Source organism: Psammomys obesus, unplaced genomic scaffold, assembly GCF_907164565.1.
Source record: "Psammomys obesus unplaced genomic scaffold, mPsaObe1.curated_primary_1811, whole genome shotgun sequence".
Lineage (NCBI taxonomy): Eukaryota > Metazoa > Chordata > Mammalia > Rodentia > Muridae > Psammomys > Psammomys obesus.
This window is the reverse complement of record NW_026595981.1, coordinates 21897135-21914384: the sequence shown is the minus strand read 5'-3', so window position 1 is coordinate 21914384 and position 17250 is coordinate 21897135. Positions and strand designations below refer to the sequence as shown.

Here is a 17250-nt window from a genome sequence, read left to right as displayed (position 1 = left end):
AAAAAAAAAAAAAAAAAAAAAAAAAAAAAAAAAACGAAAGAAAAAAAGAAAAAAGAGCTTGCATTTGTCTGGACGGCTTGGCAGCTATGACAGGGTAGCCATTGGGGGCAGGGCCTGGCAGGTCACTCAACCCACTTGTCAGTTTGGCGACAATAAGAGCCTGAACTTTGGCCGGATGACTCCATCCCTGCTGGCTGCTGCCAAGGCCTCCCTCTCTGGAAATTCCCACAGCATCCCAGGGCACAATGCCCAGACAGCCAGTATCCATGAAGATCTACCTTTCCTGGGTGGGTTTAATTACCCTCTCGTTTACCCCAGCTGAGAGCACCAGTGTTGGCCAGATAAATAAGGAATGAACTGAACTCGGACACATCATCTCAAAGAATAGAAACCGTCTACCAACCATTCCTGTTTCCTGTGGGTCTTCTTTTCTTGTGTGTGTGTGTTGGATCCACACTATGTAACCCATTCCCTTCTAACAACAACAACAACAACAACAAAAGCAACTGGCTTTTACATCAAGACCGGCCGATGAGAAGAGCTAATGGAAGATCAGAGCTGGGGGTGGAAGTCAAAGTCATTGCATCCATTTTCTCTCCCTTCGGTTAAAGGAAACATGTGTCAAGTCCTGGCACCATGCTAAGAGTGTCAAAACCTCACACATGCTAACAGCCCCGCAGCCAGCCCCACAGCCAGCCCTGGGAGGTGATTCCCTATTTCATATGTGGAGGCCCTGTAGCAGGGTGCCTAATTAATTAGGCCCAGGTCACTTGGTTGGAGGTGGGTTCAACCTCAGGCTGCTAGTTCTAGTACGAATGAGAGGGGGAAGGAGGATGAGGGAAAGGGATGAGGGAGGGGGTGGCGCCTTTAATCCTAGTAATTGGGAGGCAGAGGCAGGTGGATCTCTACGAGTTTGAGCCCAGCCTGGTCTACAGAGCAAGTTCCAGGACAGCGCAGAGCTATACAAAGAAACCCTGTCTTGAAAAAGCAAAGAGAGAGGAGAGAGAGAAGCTGCTGTATGGTGGTGGTTGTGCATACTTTGAATCCCAGCCCTTGGGAGGCAGGGGCAGGCAGAATTCTCAGTTGAGGCCAGCCTGATCTACAGAGTGAGTTCCAGGACAGCCAGAGAAACCCAAAACAGAACAGAACAAAACAAAACAAAAAAAACAAAGAATGAGATAGGTCTTCATATATAGCATAGGCTTGTGTTAAACTCAACATGCAACCCAGGCTGGCCTTGAACTCAGAAATGTCAGAGCATTTTAAAGATTTGTGTACATGTATCGTTCATTTTCATTGTGCATTAATTCTTTCATTCTCTCTCTCTCTAGAGAGAGAGAGAGAGAGCGAGCGCGCGTGCACGTGCACACACACACAAGCTCAGCCGTCTTCCTCAGGAACACTGCCCACTTCCTTTGAGACAGGGCTTCTTATAGGCCTAGAGCTCAACAACAAGACAGGACACCCCCCCCCCCAACCTCTGGCCTTTGCCACCCACTGAGGGGATTACAAGGCTTTTTACTGGGTGCTGAGAACTTGAGGGTACAAAACTTTACCAATGAAGCTATCTCCATAGTCCTTCTTGTTGGGGACTACAGATAGGTGCTACCACACTTAGTCAGGCGACACTCTTCAGGGTGTGCTACCGAGTGCTGGTCACGGGATCCAAGACAGGAGTGAGAACCTGCCACTGCACATGACCCTCCCCTTGGGGCATTTCCTGAAACACTCTATGAAGGTGACTTGGAAGAGAGAGCCTAGACTTGCTCACAGAGATCTTCCACTTCAGCCCCACCTCAAAGCTTCTGTCTCCATTTGGTGGGGGTGCAAGCCAGAAGAGGTGACCTAAAGGCAACAGCCAACTTTGACAGCACCACTCAGAGTGTCGTTTCTGGGAAGATCTGTGGTTAGGGAGGTTACAGACGCCTCAAACACCCGAAGTGCCACTTTGGGGACCAATATAGCAGTAGGGAAAAAAAAAAAAAAAGCTGAAATGGCCCAGACGCTCCCCAAAGGAAAAAGAAGCCACACAAGAAGCCAGGCCGGGAGGAAGTCGGCCCCAGAAGGAGCCCATGATACCCTGCTGGGGTGCGGCAGGGAAGGCTCCCATTTTCCTTCCAGCCAGCCACACAGAGCTCTGGCTAGCCCTGCCCCCACCACAGCCACAGATCCATTACCAGCCAGGCCCGTTCTTCCAAGCCTGGTCTAGGCAAACGGGTCTCTGTCCCCACTTCACTACTTACACAGAGGGTGGGGGCGGGAGGGCCAAGAAACTAAGGAGGGAAAAGAAAAAAGAAAAAGAGAAACAACAACAAAAGTGGCTGACTGCACAGATGTGGGAGAGACACAGGCTGGCCTCTTTCCTTTCCACATCGTCCTGTCCTCCAGGTCCCCAACTTCAGGAACAGAGAGAGAGCAGTGTCTCCAGCGTAGGTCAATTCTCCCACCCCACCCCCCACCCTGTGGACACAGAGGTCACAGAGACCCTCCAGTGTGGCTCCACCTGGCGTGCACTCAGCAGCCAGCAAAGCAGGCCTCCGGGGCACCCCTGGTCTGGACATGGTAGCACAGAACCAGTAATGCCAACCCACAAGAGGCTGAGTTTAAAGGATTAACAGGGGTTTGGGGCCAGCCTGGGTTAACCTTCTTCAGGCCGGTGGGACGGGGCAGTCAGCCCTGTAGAACAAACAGTTCCAGCTGTGTACCCTGAGGCCCAGCCAGCTAAGTTCAAAATCTGCCCACCTCTTGAGCTGGGCCAGTGGTGCTGAGGGACTAGGACTTCGACCGATATCCCAGCAGGCAGACAAGACAGACAGAGAGAGGGGCACGTGGCTAGACAGTAATGATGGTGGGCTTTCCTCAGTGTGGCCTCTCCAAACCTCAGTAACCCCACCTACAGGATAGGAACAGTCCCTTCTTCGGCTAGGAGGGGTGGCTCATCACTAAAACCCCAGCACCCAGGATCCTGGCTAAGCCAGGGGATTCCAGACAAGCCAAGGATACAGTGAGACCATCACTCAAAACAACCCGACAACCAAAGAGGTAGCCCCTCAAAGAGGGCTCTTCCCTTTCCGACAACATGGTTGTGCGAAGTGACACATGCAGGGCCTGTCCATTAGTAAGAGCCTAAGAGAACGATGGCTGTTCCTACCCTGCCTACTGGAGCCCACAGCAGACCCGAAGTCTAGGAATGTCCAGATCTGTGTGCGGAGAGCAGATGGCCCTCCCAACAGCAAACCCAGCCCTGGCGCTCATGTACACAGGCGTGAGTAGGTGAAGGGCAGGGCTGGCTGCCTCCTGATAGCAGCCCCACCCCACAGGGGTCAGATTCCAGAAGAAAAAAAAAAAAGCTGAGGGTGAGCTCTTGTGGGGCTCACAAGGGCAAGGGGATTGAATTTCTCTAGAGTAGGATGCAGAAAAAAAAGAGGATAGAGACAAAGAGAGGCGGGGTGGATACATAGAAATAGAAAGAGACACAGAGAGACAGAGACAGAGAGACATAGACAGGCAGACAGACAGACAGACAGACAGAGAGAAGTTCTCTCCCTGGCCCAGACATCTGGCCCTCTGACCCTCTCTCTCCCTGACTGTTGGGCCATTCCACCCGTCATTTGGTGCCTACACTCTTCCGCTTCCCGCTTCCCCAGGAACTGCTCAGGAGCAAGCGGCTGCCTGTAGCGCAGAACACACTGTCGGGCTGCACGTCCCCAAGGCGCCACAACACGTGCGAGTGAGTGAAAAGACCGGAGCCCAGATCCTGCAACCTCGCTCGGCGTGGCCTGGAACTCTTGAGACAGCACTTACCAAGCAGGGACAGGAAGGGAAGTGACTGATCTCCCACCTACCCTTGGAGTTGCATGGAAAGGAGAAGCAGCTGCGTGGCTTTTAGGTTTCGTAAGGGCTCAGCAGCGCTGGAGACTACTGTGCTTTTTATGGAGCGGGAAACTGTAGATGATAGAAAACCTTAAAGCAGCCAGACGCAGTGTAGCCTTGGGAGATGGAGACAGGAGGAGGAGTTAGATGCCCTTCTTTTTCTCCTCCCAGGATTTTTTTTTTTCACGTCCAATTGTATGTGGGTGTGTGTGTTTCCATGTGGTTATGCGCACGTGAGTGCAGATGCCTGTGGTGGCCAGAGGCTTCGGATTCCCAAGAGCTGGAGTTACAAATGTTGTCATGACGTGGGTTCTGAGCTGTCTTGCCAGCCCCCAAGGCCATTTTTTTTAAGAAGGGCTACAAGACATTATCATCGCAAAACAACAACCAAAAAACAAACAAACAACACCTGAAACCGTCCTGCAAGGCATACCTCACCGATGGGGGATGAGAAGCGAGCCCTTGTAGCCCAGGTGGCACCTCCCTGGGCACCATGCCAACTGGGTAAATTCCCCTACTCTACTCTCTCCTTTAATCCTTTAATCCTCACAGAGGCAGACCTGATTGCTTCCAGGCAGGGCCTCAGGGCTCCTGACCACCCAGCTCGGTGAAGCTCCCTGTCCCTCAAGGACAGTGTCTTCTCTGAACCAGGGCAGGTGACGTTTCCTTCTCTACTGTGGGAGCCTGTCCCACTCAGGAAAGCCAAGCTCAACGGGAGGAGAGATCCACACATGTTGCCCTCCCTCTGAGGTTTCAAGAGATGGTTACAGAGGACAGGCTGTGTAACACAGACGAAAGGTTTTTGTTTGTTTGTTGGAGGTTGGCTCTAAGCCCCGGGTCAGGTGTGAATGGAGTGGCAGGCAAGGAATAGCTTCCTGGAGAAGGCAGCAGGCTCTAGGAGCCCCAGCAGAGCCAAACAGATGTCCACAAGCCCTCCAGCCAACTGCAGGTAGGAAGGCAGTATTTATGCTCTCCCTGACCTCCCCAGAAGTCAGGAAGTGTGAAGTAACTGAGGCCAGGTGGGGGCGGGGAGACAGGCAGGCCTAGGATTTCAGCACCACAAGCCCTACAGAGACCACAGGTGCCCTTGCCCAATCCGGTTACACAGGCCCTCCCCTTCCACCAGCCACGAGGGCCCAGCCCCTCACCTGACTCTGCAGCTCGCTCTGTTGCTTGAGGCGGAGGTTTTCCGGAGTGTCGGCCACCATGGTGAAGGACTGCTTGGGGTAGTGTCTGCCAGACAGAAAAAAGATTACACGTCACTCAGGGGTAGGACAAGGAACTCTGGGCTTCTCTGATTGCTGTGCAGCCCCAGACCCACTGCCAATGCCGGGACTACCCAGGCAGAGCCTAGGCTAGCTGAGGGGGCAAGACATGGCAGGCCTGAGTAGCTGTCTGGCAGGCAGAATTGTGCTGGGCCACAGGGAGGCTTCTGAGGATTTCATATTACCCTTATTTCAGAGAAGCCATGCCTTAGCATATCCCACAGAGGAGCCCAGGAACAGTCCACCCAGGAAAGCCTGCCTAGTCAGACAGGCAGAAGATGGGCACAGGGTCAGAGCCGAGACTAGCAATGGAGACTAAGCACACAGGAACGAGAGGGAGCCAAGACTGAAGGGAAAATGGGCAAGTATACTCCCCGAAGAAGCCATAAACCAGAGTGATAAGAGAATGCGCGCACCGGAAATGGTGGCTCACGCCCTTAAGCCCAACACTCAGGAGGCAGAGGCAGGCAGATCTCTGTTTGAGTGCAAGGCCAGCCTGGTCTACAAAGTGAGTCCAGGGTTGGCCAAGGCTACACAGAGAAACCCCATCTCGAAAACCAAGAAAAGCAGAGAGAGAGAGAGATTGAATATATGTGTCCAACATAGTCCATTTCTTAGGGTAGATGGAAAGATGTGCTTCAGGTGACCGGCCACAGCTGTTACTATTGCCCTGTGCTAAAGGCTCCTGTGAATTAGTTATCAAACTTGCAGTCACCTTAAGCTAGTGTTGTCCCTGTCTCCCTTTGGCAGACAGGAGAGCAGGTGCTCGAGAGGTTGAACAGTCTGGTCAAAGCGCACAGAAACAAGTCAGAATTCTGACCCCTCGAAAAAGCTGGCCCTGAATGTCTCCCTCAGGGACTTGGAGGACATCCTTACTGCACAGACAGGCAAGCTGTGCGCTTGTCAGGCAGCAGTCTCTGTGTTCGTCCATTCATTCATCACATCGCCCCTTTCCTCTCCAATTCTCCACGGGCGGAGCAGAGAGAACTGGTTTGGGTCATTTGTCCACTGGTTTATCCAAGCTTCCAGAAAGGAGCTGAAGCTCAACAAATACTCGAGTAAACAAACATCATATCGGGTGCTGAAGCTGACCTAGGACCTTGGAACTTCTTCAACAATCCCCCCGTGTCACCCTGAGGGCCTCAGGTAAACCAGCCAGAGGAGAGGCAGGCCTGAACACACCAGGATCCGTGTTTAGTGCCGCAGTGGGACATACATGGCATCCGTACGAACCCCACCCAGCTCAGGGACCTGGTGGGTGGCTTCACCAAGCAGGAACTATGTTGAAGTCTAACTCGGCCACGCTTAGCTCTGGGTGACAGCACCCATCACAGCTGTGACCGGTGCAGACCCCCTGACTCACAGACTGCCAAGGGCCAGCTGAGAAAATGATAGGTGGTCCATTAGGGTCTTTTCCCAGGTATGACCCTCCCAGGTTGGCCACTCGTCCAGGAAGTCATGAGCTGCCCCCCGCTTCGGCCAACCCCGGCATGTTCTTTCTTCACGCACCAGCCTGTGAACAGGCTAGCCCTCTGGGCCACCTGGGCTAGAGAGGACTACAACCAAAGAAGGTACAACTAGAAGGGACGCTGTGATGGGCTCTCATTCTAGGTGAGCATCCTTCAACTCCCGTGCTGACGTCACTGTCCTAGGCCTAGGCGACGCCAACGTGAGTTCTAGCCCATCCTGGTCAGAAAGACAAACATCTCCCCCAGCAAAAGGAGGGAGCTAGATGAGAAAAGCAAACACAGGTGCCTGCAGCTGGCAGCAGAAACGGGCCGTGAATGAAGGCAGGCAAAGTCAAGGTCCCACCCCCAGGTCTGGCCCAGTGCCCTGCAACCAGGCCACCCACAGCTCAGGAGCCCATCCAAAAATTCCTGCTCCCGTCCAGGGCAGGGGAGGGCTCTATCGGGACTCTGTTCCTAGAGACGAGAACTGAACAGTAGGAACGGAGGTGAGATCTCCAGGAGAACTGGCTGCCCCTAAAACCGTCAGAGATGGGGCTTCAGAAAGGACCCTCCACACAAACTGGGGGGGTGGGATGCAAGCCAGGGTGAGCTGGGCATCTGTCAGTAGAGATGCCCACAGCAGAAGTGAGGGGCTTAGGACACAGGCAGCTGCCGCCAGGTGTAACTGATTAATTCAGATAACGAGTAAGATTATGTTGGACAGGGTGGAGGCCGCCTGGGGAGCTGAAGGCAGGGACTCAACAAGCATACATCCACAGAAGGCCATCCCGAAAGCCTGGAGACTGTTCTCCTTTGGCCGCACGCACAGACTTAAGGCAGAAAGCCATCCCCGTGGGCCCAAGGGGAGCCAGACACGTGTGGCAGGCGGCCACGCCCTCTCCCCGGTTCTGCAGCTCCTGCACGCTGATGAATCCATAGGTGTGTCCTCCGCATTGACAAGCATTTCCTGGACACAGAGCTGGCAGCTGTAAACCCTCCACGTTCAGATATCTTCTCCACTCACCCTGTCCCACTTACACCCGACACCCCACCAGAAGATCCCAGGCACTAAACGCTTCAGATGGATTTGGGGTACTTCACCTCTTTGTAGCCACCATGATCTTCTCAAACCCCCCAAGGACAAGAATATCAATAGGGAGTGGCGTGGACCAGCCTAGATGTGGACTCTGGAGTGCTACAGATGGCGAAGGAATTTTAATCCTGTATCAGTTCAAGTAGGTTAAGACACTCCGAGTGGACAGCCAACCCCCGGCAGAGGAAGGGCACTGCAAGCACTACATTCCTCCTGATGGGTCAGCCCAGTCCCCTCCCCACAGCCCCCAACCCTGGGCGAGACTACCGTGCCTTTCCCTTCTCCCACTAGCTGCTATGCTTCCGGTTCCCATGGCAACCTCATCCTCAGCTCCAGGCAGGAGAGCAGAAAAGGGAGGAGAGGAAAAAGAGAGAGAGAGGTCTATGGGGTGTGGGGGGCAGGGGAAGACAGACTGCTAGAGTATCCTCAACCAAGGAGATGCCCAAGGGGCCTGGGCTGGTTTCTTGTAGACAGCTGTGCTCAGGTTTGTTTCTAGAAGGCAGAATACCAGAGCACCCGGGGCCGCACCCCTCCCCCAGCGTGGAGGTCTTTGAGGAGGACTCCAAGTGATCTTGCAGAAACCATTGCTAGGAATTCTACTTCCCTCCTCCCCCTGGTAAAGCCATGCCTTCACTTTCAGATTGAGAGAGCAGGGGTGGGTGGAGTTGAGACACAGCCACAGAAACAGAATTCGGGACATCATAAGGGGCAGGGGTGGGGCTGGGGCCACATCCCAGCTGCTCTTTGTCCCCTCCCAGGCTAGCCTCTTATTAATCATTCCCAGAGAGTGTGATGCCTTTGCTAGCCGCCTCTTAGTCCTGTTGTTGCCAATGACAGCTCCAGGAGGCAAAAGAGATAGGACAGGAAGCTGGGTAGGGAGGGATAAGGAAGCTGCCTGGCATCAGGAAGGTGAAAGGAGGAAAAGCCTGTGGTAGCCCACCAGAAGGTAGGCGGGGAGCTGGGCAGCTGCTGGGGCAGACACCCTCCCCAGGCTGGCAGGGACACAACCTCTCCCCAAATGCCCCTCGAGGCTCTAGGCTGGAAGAGGCAGCAGCAGCAGGACGTCGATCTTACACAGAGGGAACCTGGCTTGGAGTCAAGGATGGAGACTTCACTGGGTGCATTCTCCCCTGCCCCAGGGCCGCCTGCCAGCTGAGGGCACGGCAGACCCGTTGGGGCTGAAGGGCCCCAGTCCAGCTCCAGTTCCGAGGAAGGTGTAATTGGCAGAGTGACCGCCAGGCAAAGTGCTTCATCCTTCACGCCCCGCCCATTTCCCAGCCTGACCTTTGAAACCCTTGAGAGGACAGTGACCTCAGGGATGACCTAAGGAATCCGGGGAAGTGGCCTCCATCTACCCCACTGAGGGCCTGAGCTCTGAGAGATGACAAGGAGTGTGTGCCAGTGTTTGTAGGAGCTGTGTCCCAGAGGCAGAAAAAACAAAACGCCCCTTTTTTTTTTTTTTTTTTTTTTTTGCAGGGAACATCTCCCCTTCCAGGCTGGGACCTCTTGAAAAAAGCACTGCTTTGTGTTCAAAGGCGAATAAAAATACATCAACAAAAATAAGGAACTGTTGGTTTTACTAAAAGGAAGGGGAGAAGTAAAAAAAAAAAAAAAAAAGTCTACCTCTGGTTAGAGCTGTGGATTCGCAAAGCCCCTGCTGGGAACACTGCCCACAGGCAGGCAGGCAGGCAGGCAGAGAAGGCAGGCGAGGGTCTATAAGCCTTGAGTCTTACCAGCCCTCTCCAGGCCTACCAGACTAAAGTGGTAGGGACAGGAGAAAAACAAGGAGGCCATTGTTTGACCAGATGGGCAAAAATGAGCAGTCCAAAGATTAAGGGCAGACTAGAGGAAGAACTTACCAGCTTTGCAGATAAAAAAACAAAAAACTATGTCCCTCTTACTTCTTTTTTCCATTCACTAACAACTTTAAACAACATCCACACTTTTCCCCTGTTGGCAGTATTAAAAGAGGAAAGATTCTGCCAAGCTAAAATAAGACGTAAAAACATTGGGTTTGAATTTTCTTATCAGTATATAGGGCCCTGGGGGGTGGGAGTGATCCCCAAGATTCCTTGAGGCCCTGACAAGGCTACAGGCAGAGCTACAGGGAGGGGGTAGGTAAGGAAGCCTAAGATGCCACAAATGCCCCACCCCACGACTACGGCAAGGCCAACCAGTTCTACCTACACAGCAGGGCCTATCTGTGGCTAGAGGAAGCTCATATTTGCCTAGCTAGCCCGCACAAGGCCCTCAAACCTCCAGCCCCGACCAGCCCGGTGGACAACACCTGTCATCTCAGTACCGGGAGGTGGAGGCAGGAGAATCAGAAGTTCAAGGTCAGGCAAAGGAGGAAGACAGTTACAGCCACTGACGTCTAGGTGCACGCCTTGACTTGTACTTGCCTGTGCGCAAACATTGACCTCTCTCCCTCTCTCCTCCTTCACATATACACAATTAAAAAAAAAAAAAAGTTTTAAGTTCAAGGTCATCCTTGGCCACATAAGTGAGCTTAAGGCCAGCCTGGGCTGAGACTGTTTCACAAACCGAACCCCACAACACTGTGACTGGGATCTGGATGCTAGCCTACCCAGACACAACGGCTCAACCCTACTCTTTACCATTTTAGACCTTGAAATGGGCAGATTCACAGTCCTCAGAAAAAAAGAACATTTTTACCCCTCTCAACTCAGCCCCTCACCACGCAGCTCAGGAACACTGAATTAGGAACCCAGATGTCTTCTGTCATTCTGGGGGTGGGGGGAGATCCTGCTGAGGCCTTTCTTCCTTCCCCAGATAGTTGGTCTAGGCTACAGCGGACCTCCTGCCTTCAGGACTCCAAGGCAATCTGTCCCCATCCTCACCCCAACCCCAGCCCTGACCTCCACACTCTGTGACTGTTTGCACGGTCACAGAGAACTAGGTTTTCATGAGCCAGGGTTCTGATGATCCAATTTTACAAAACAGGTACTTTAGGGCATAAATATTTCTCTAGCCAGCAAAGCAGGCCCACCCCACCCACGTGGAAGCTGCAGGAAAGAAGAGGTGGGGACTCGTTAGCTTGGGCTACTGTGTGTGTGTCCCTGCCTTACGTCAGAGAGCTGACCATGAGGAATCTGCAGGGCAGCTCAATAGTGGGTGCCCAGTTGAGGGCAGGAGGCCACTCCAGGACAGTGTGTAACTGCATGCCTGTGGCCCACAATACCAGGCAGGCTGGCTGCAAGCCCCAGCCTGTGTTCATGCCCCCGACTCCTCCTCAAACACGTCTGATGCAAGGAGAGAAAACAGAAGCCTCTTCACTGTTCCGTCACTTTCTAGAACTTTGGAAGGACAGAAGGGGCAGACGACTGACTTTTTTCTTTCACTCCCTCTTCCTCCACAAGAGCCTAGGTGCCCTGAGGCTCAGACACCCAGCCAGAAACAGGCAGTGCACAGAAGTTCCCTGCAAGCCAGACTCACTTCACACTTCACACTCCCTGGGTGGCCTGGAGCCCTGGCAAGATGCCAGGAGATGTCACCTGGCTCTGGGTCCCACCCTAGCCAGGCTTAGCCCAGTGGAGAGAAGCAGTGCACTGCAGAAGGAGGCCTGGCCTGTGGCCCACGAGCACAGCTGGGGCTGAAGGGAGTCTGGGGTGCAGAGGGAGCTATTCCCCAGAAGCCCTGAGATTTGGGAACTGTAACGCCACTGAAAAATAGGGCCAGAGACAGCTGGAAACAGGAAGGAAAAAAGTGCTCATTTGACAGAGGGCCTGCCACACAGCAGGAATTCTGGTCTAGGGCAGAGGAAACCCAAGTCCAGGCAGGTGCAGAGGCCACCTATCTGCATTTGGCTGGGGATAAGGAACTCAGCAGACTGTCCCACAAAGCCAGCAGGGAGCAGCAGCTGTGGCCAAGAGGCTGCTGTAGCTGGAATGAAGCATAGCTCTCTCTCTCTCTCTCTCTCTCTCTCTCTCTCTCTCTCTCTCTCACACACACACACACACACACCACTCCCTCCCCTCCCCACCCCCACCAACACATAAGTCCCAAAGCAGGTCCTTCCCAGCAAACACTCCCTGGTCCAGGGGTTAAAGGTCACCTGGATAGGGTTTAAGTTAGGGACTGTAAAAGAGGCCAGAAAGGCGATGCCAAGCCGCTCCCCTAGCTGAATGTCAGTCAGGGAGGGCTTAGACAGATAACTCTCCAGGCAGGGAAGATTTCATCTCCTGCTTCTCCCAGACCTTCAAAGGCTACAGGCTCTCCCCTCTTGCTGCCTGTCTCCTCAAGAAAACTAAGGTAGAGGTCTGTCACCAGGGCTAAGGGGATTCTGACAGAAATTCCAACTTCCTATGCTCACCAGGTAGTAGGTTAGCTGGCTGGGGAAGACAGCCAAGGAGTGACTTCGGCCAGGAAGTGGAGGCAGGACCAGAAAATGCCCAGACCAGGCTGAAGCAGTCCAGCACCCAAAGGGTTAAGTGCCCTGGTTTTTCTGAACCCCACCCCACTCCCCAAAGGAGGGAGGAAGTGGCAGAGAACCAGGGTTTGTGTGAGCCCTTAAGAATTCAAAGAATGTCCTATTTCCCTTGGGGCTGGAAGGGCTGGGGGGATTGGGGGGAGGCAGAGAAGCCATGCGAGTCAGAACTAAGGGGAAGGGGACCAAAAAAAAAAAAAAAAAAGCTGTGGTCCTTCCTTTAAAAGGAACTCTGCCTCTTGGGCTGTTATCAGAAGCCAGGTTCTCAGCAGGTTGGTAGTTAGCAGAGAGCAGGCAACAAGTGTCTGATAAATGTTCAAACCCCCAAGGAGACAGGACCATAATAGCCAGCCCTCATGGAGAGACTTCTCCCTTCCAGGTAAACTTTGGCTAAGTAGAATTAAATTGGGAAACCAGCAAGGTCCAGAAAAGCAAGAATCTGGAGGTGAAGGCAAGAGGATCAGAAGTTTAAGGTTATCTACCCTGCACTATGTAATGAGTCTAACCTAGCCTGGAATATGCAGGGACACAAACAAACCAAAATTAAGATACCTAGACTTAAAGCAGGTCATAAACTTTCTTGCCACCTCCCTGACCTTTTAGAGCCCAAGTGGCCAGAGGTCACTGCTGCACCTGCTCCAGGCCCAATGCTGAGGCTGCACCGCTGCTCAGGAGTCCCCTTGGGAATAGAGGTCCCTCTAGAGTGGGAGATGATGGCCTCTCTCCCCACGCCCTGCCTCCAGCTAGCCAGAACATAAAATTCTGTACAAGGAACGAAACCCAAGTTAGCAGCTCTCAGAATAATGGTCAAACAGTGTCTGTACTCTCCTTGCAAGGCAGAAAAGGAGCTGCCCATACTTGCCACACCTTTCTGAATATAGAACAAAGGTTTGGAGAGATGGCTCAGCCATCTTTTGCAGAAGACCTGGGTTCAGTTTGCAGCACCCATATCTCGGCTCACAACCACCTATAACTCCAGTTCTGGGGGGATCTGATGCCCTCTTCTGGTCTCCATGGATACCAAGGCACACAAGTGGTACCAATACATACATGTAGGTAAAACATTCATACACCTAAGATGAAATAAATAAGTCAAGTCTTTTCTGTTTGGTATTGTCAAGAAAAAGAGAGAAAGAAAAGAAGGAAAGAGAACAGAAACGAGAGGTCTCTAAAACCTTCTAGAAGGGACAGCAGAAAAAACAGCCACCAAATGAGAGAAGGCGAAGGAGAGAACCACACTCCCAAGCCCGGACACAAGGCAGCAGGCACAGGACAGGTCCTTAATCCCTACTGTGCCCTTTGAATAGCAGGGTGCCGTGGAAGCAGCCTGCTGGCTTCACCGTCCAGAGGGCTGCCTAGGAACCCGCCTCAGCCTGGTACATTAGCCTTGCCATGTGATTCCGAGACCGTCTCTTCCCTTCCCAAGCCTGTTTTCCCATCTAAAAAATGGGGACAGTAAGAGCGCTCTGCTACTCGGGGACAACGTGATTACACTCTATCAAGTAGGGTGTGCAGGTGTTACAATGTCTGTCTGTCAGAGGGGAGAGAACTTGGGAGGGAAGCCAGGTCCCCCCAAAGACTGCTGCGTCCCCCCCCTCCCGAGACTCACGCATTGCAGTAGGGCTTCTTCTCGTAGCCCTTGTAGTTCTTCATGTTCAGGGTCATCTTGCAGGTCTCGCAGTGAAAGCATGCTTTATGCCAGAACTGGGTGGAGACAGGAGGGAAGACGCAGTTAGACAACACAACTTCCCTCGGCCTGGGGGCTCCAGTTCTCCACCCTGGTCCCATGCCCAAGGCTGCAAGAACACCCGGTGAACCTGGGCATTACAGATCACGGGCTCTGACAGCCAGTGACCCTCCCGTGCCCTCCTCGTGCCCTGCTAGGCAGTTATTTAGCTATCGGGACAGGGAGTGGACCAGATCTGAGTGTGAAGGGATACAGCCCCCTTAAGAAGGAGGTAGCAGCCCCCAGAAAAGTCAGCTTCCCCTCCCCAGGCCACTCCAGCCCAGAATTGGATGGGCCTCATTGCTTATGCAAAGCGGCACTCCGTTGCTAGGCAGCACACAGGGAAAGAGCTGGCCCTTCTGCCACCAAGCCTGCAGAAGACAACCTGGCCCCTGGTGCATAGGCCCAGACCAGGGCACATCTGACACCCCACCCCCTCTAAACATCTCTGACCCTCCTCTCCATGATGCTCTGGCTCAGTTAACTCCCATTTCCCAAGGGATCCGAGATTAAAGGAGCTGGTGCGTGCCCCAGCCACGCCCATACCCTGCCTATTCCCGACTCTTCCATCCCCAGCTGGACAAGGGTGGGAAACACCTGCAAAGGCAGAGGGGCCCTTGGTTTCAAAGCCCTGCTCCTAGACTCCAGGTGTGTCCATATCAGAACCCCACCCAGAGAGCTGGGTGACCTCCACCCTGCCCGTACTGCACCTGGGAGTCTGACTCTATCTCCTGTCTACCGACTGCCTAGAATAATGCCTATCCTTTCGGGCTGTCAAAGATTCACTCGAATTCTCTGCCCCCCCTCCCCTCCCCCCGCCAGCAAAGCACCCAGCACCTCCTGCCTCCAGGCAGGTGCTGGACACTGGAGGAATCCAGAGCCCAGCTTGAGCTCCAACAAGCAGTCAATGGAGTCACTCCTGAACCCCAAAGGAGGCAGCCAGAGGCTAGGGAGGGGCCCAGGGAGACCTGGGAAGTGCCTGAGTGAGCAGTAGGACGGACTCCTCCGATCATCTGTCACGGAACTCCCCCAAAGTGGTGCCTTTTAAAACCTGTTTCCCAAACCAAGAGAACTTCAGACACTCTCGGCAGAGGAGGAGCCAGAAGAAAGGACGCTCAGAGGCCGGGACTCCAAAACCAGACACCAGGACTATTTCTAGGGGCAATCGCCCTCCAACGGGACGTTTTTCCTATCAAGGAGACCCAAAGGAAAAATCTAACAGGGAATGCTAACAAGGCAACGGAGGAAAACCACTCTTTGGGAGGGAAGCCAGCTCTAAGTCTGGAAGTGAAGGATTGGCTGGTCTGAGCTTGGCCCCACCCCCACCTGGGACCATCCCAGAGCCATTGCCCCACCCCCCACCCGCAGAATCCTTAGTGTTTGGGGCAGCTCATAATCCCAACATACAAACCCCCAGGAAAAAAAAAAAAATCAAATCGGGGTGGTCCTTTCCCCATTGATGCCCCTGACTGGGAGGCGTTGGCAGATTGCCCCAGCACTGTCACCAGCCAGTCGGAGGCCCCTGCCTGCCATGCCCCTGCCTGGGCCCCTGCCTCCCCCACCCCCCGCAGGGGCCTGCCAGGAAAAACATTCTGCAAAATCCAGACCATGACCCACTTTCACACACACATAAGCAGGAATACACTGTCCTAGGGCTAGGGACCTCCAAGGCGGCCTCCTGATTGACTCTGCATCAGGAAAGAGATCTCTTAGCAGACGGCCAGGCCCTCCTCACCCTCCAGCCCAGCCCGGTGGAGAAAGGAGGCAGGAGAATATCCCGAACAGCAATTCAGCTAGAGCCCCCATACCATACCTGAGGCTGCCCCCAAGAGTTTGCTCCCATTAGCAGTCTGCCCCTCAGGGATCCTTCAGGGTCCCGTGTTCTCAATGTGACAGCGCTCTGGGACAAGGGAGGATGATCATCTGTCCTGGGGGGGGGAGGGCTGCTCAAGAACGGAATAATGGGAAGCAGAATGGGCTGAGGGACTCACCGAGGGAGGTATCCTTATCTGTAAAGTGGGGGGGAAGGGGGGCACAACAACTTTCATCTCCCCCAGGAGACCAAGAAGGTCACTCCTTTCGGGAGGCAGGAAATGATCATTCATTCCACAGTGCCTGTGAACCAACCCTCCGGATGAGAAACTTCATCCTGTCTCCATCAGGTGTGAGGGGAAGGATGCTGCCAAGGGAGAAAACCATTCCAGGAGGGCCAGCCTTCCTCCGCCGCCGGCCCTAGGAGCCTTGAGTGACCCTGTTTGCAAGGCCCAAGACAGACTTTGGGAAGGCACTCCTGGGACTTGTGACTGAGGAAGCAAGCCACCCCTGAAGGCATGCAGCTCAAAGGGGAGCTCCCTAAGGCACAGGCCAAGCTGCTCAGTCAGACCCCAGGCACCAGAGGACACCCGCCCTCCCCTCACGTGCCTGGAATGCTGTGTGGAGAACTGACTCTACGAAAGACAACCAGGCCAGTGGGATAGAAGGCCCGAAAGGATCCCACTCACTTGAGCCAGACTTTGTGCTCTGTGGCTCTGGAGACGGGGAGAGGAGCTTCATTCGGGTCCCTGTACCTGCAGACTGTCACCTGCTCCCTAGGGTGGCCATGACTCAGGGATGGAGTATGAGACCCCTCCCTTCCTGTAGCCCAGAGTTAGGGTTTGCCTCCTCTTTAGGGGTCACCCCCAACATTACCCTAGCCTAGGTTATCAGCCTGACTCAGGATTTCCAGCTTAGGAACGCCAAGTATCCAACTCACTTCCACAGTTCCTTTCTAGTAACCTGAAGGCCCTTGAGCCCTCAAGATCTCACGCCCAGGCCCAGCACATTCCTCCAGACAGGATGGGGATGGGTGGGACCCAATCCCCCCACCCTCAGAAAGGGTTTCACCCGTGTAACCCTGGCTCGCCTGGGAATACACAGCGTAGCCCAGGCTACTGGCCTCCAACTCAGAGGTCCTCTGGCCACTGCCTCCCAAATGCTGGGACTGAAGATGTTCACCACCATTCGGCCTGAGTGGGATCCACTTTTGAAAAAAAAGAGAGAGTATAAATAAAAATAACTTTTTTTTTTTTTTTTTTTTGAAAAATCACCAGCAGAAGAGCTAACCAGCAGAAACTGGGGCGGCAGCTCAGTCGGTGAAGAGCTCTCCCAGCAGGCAAAGACAAAACCCTGGGCTCGGTCCTCAGCAAGGCAAACACTGGGTGTGGTAGCAGAGCTCCTCTGCCATCCCAGCACTTGGGAGGAGGAGGCTAAGAGGAGGATGGGGAATTTTCAAGGACAGCCTGGGCTCCATAGGACACTGTCTCAAAAAAAAAATTAAACACACACACACACACATTTTACAAGTCATAGTGGCATATGACTGTAATCTCAGCACTTAGGAAGGCTCAAGTGGGAGGATT

At 53.6% G+C, this 17250-nt stretch overlaps 1 protein-coding gene across 2 annotated transcripts in view; it reads right to left on the bottom strand.

Moving 5' to 3' along the window:
• Lasp1 (LIM and SH3 protein 1) overlaps positions 1-17250 on the bottom strand; it is a 38020-nt gene that overhangs the window by 16965 nt on the left and 3805 nt on the right. The window contains exons 2-3 of one of the 2 annotated variants that reach the window (XM_055619679.1): positions 13736-13830; positions 5022-5106 (exon numbers count right to left, since the gene is read on the bottom strand). In XM_055619679.1, coding sequence (XP_055475654.1) covers positions 5022-5106; positions 13736-13830 — 180 coding nt within the window. Of the gene's footprint in view, positions 1-5021; positions 5107-13735; positions 13831-17250 lie in introns of those variants that run through there. The other variant, XM_055619680.1, reaches the window with a different exon arrangement.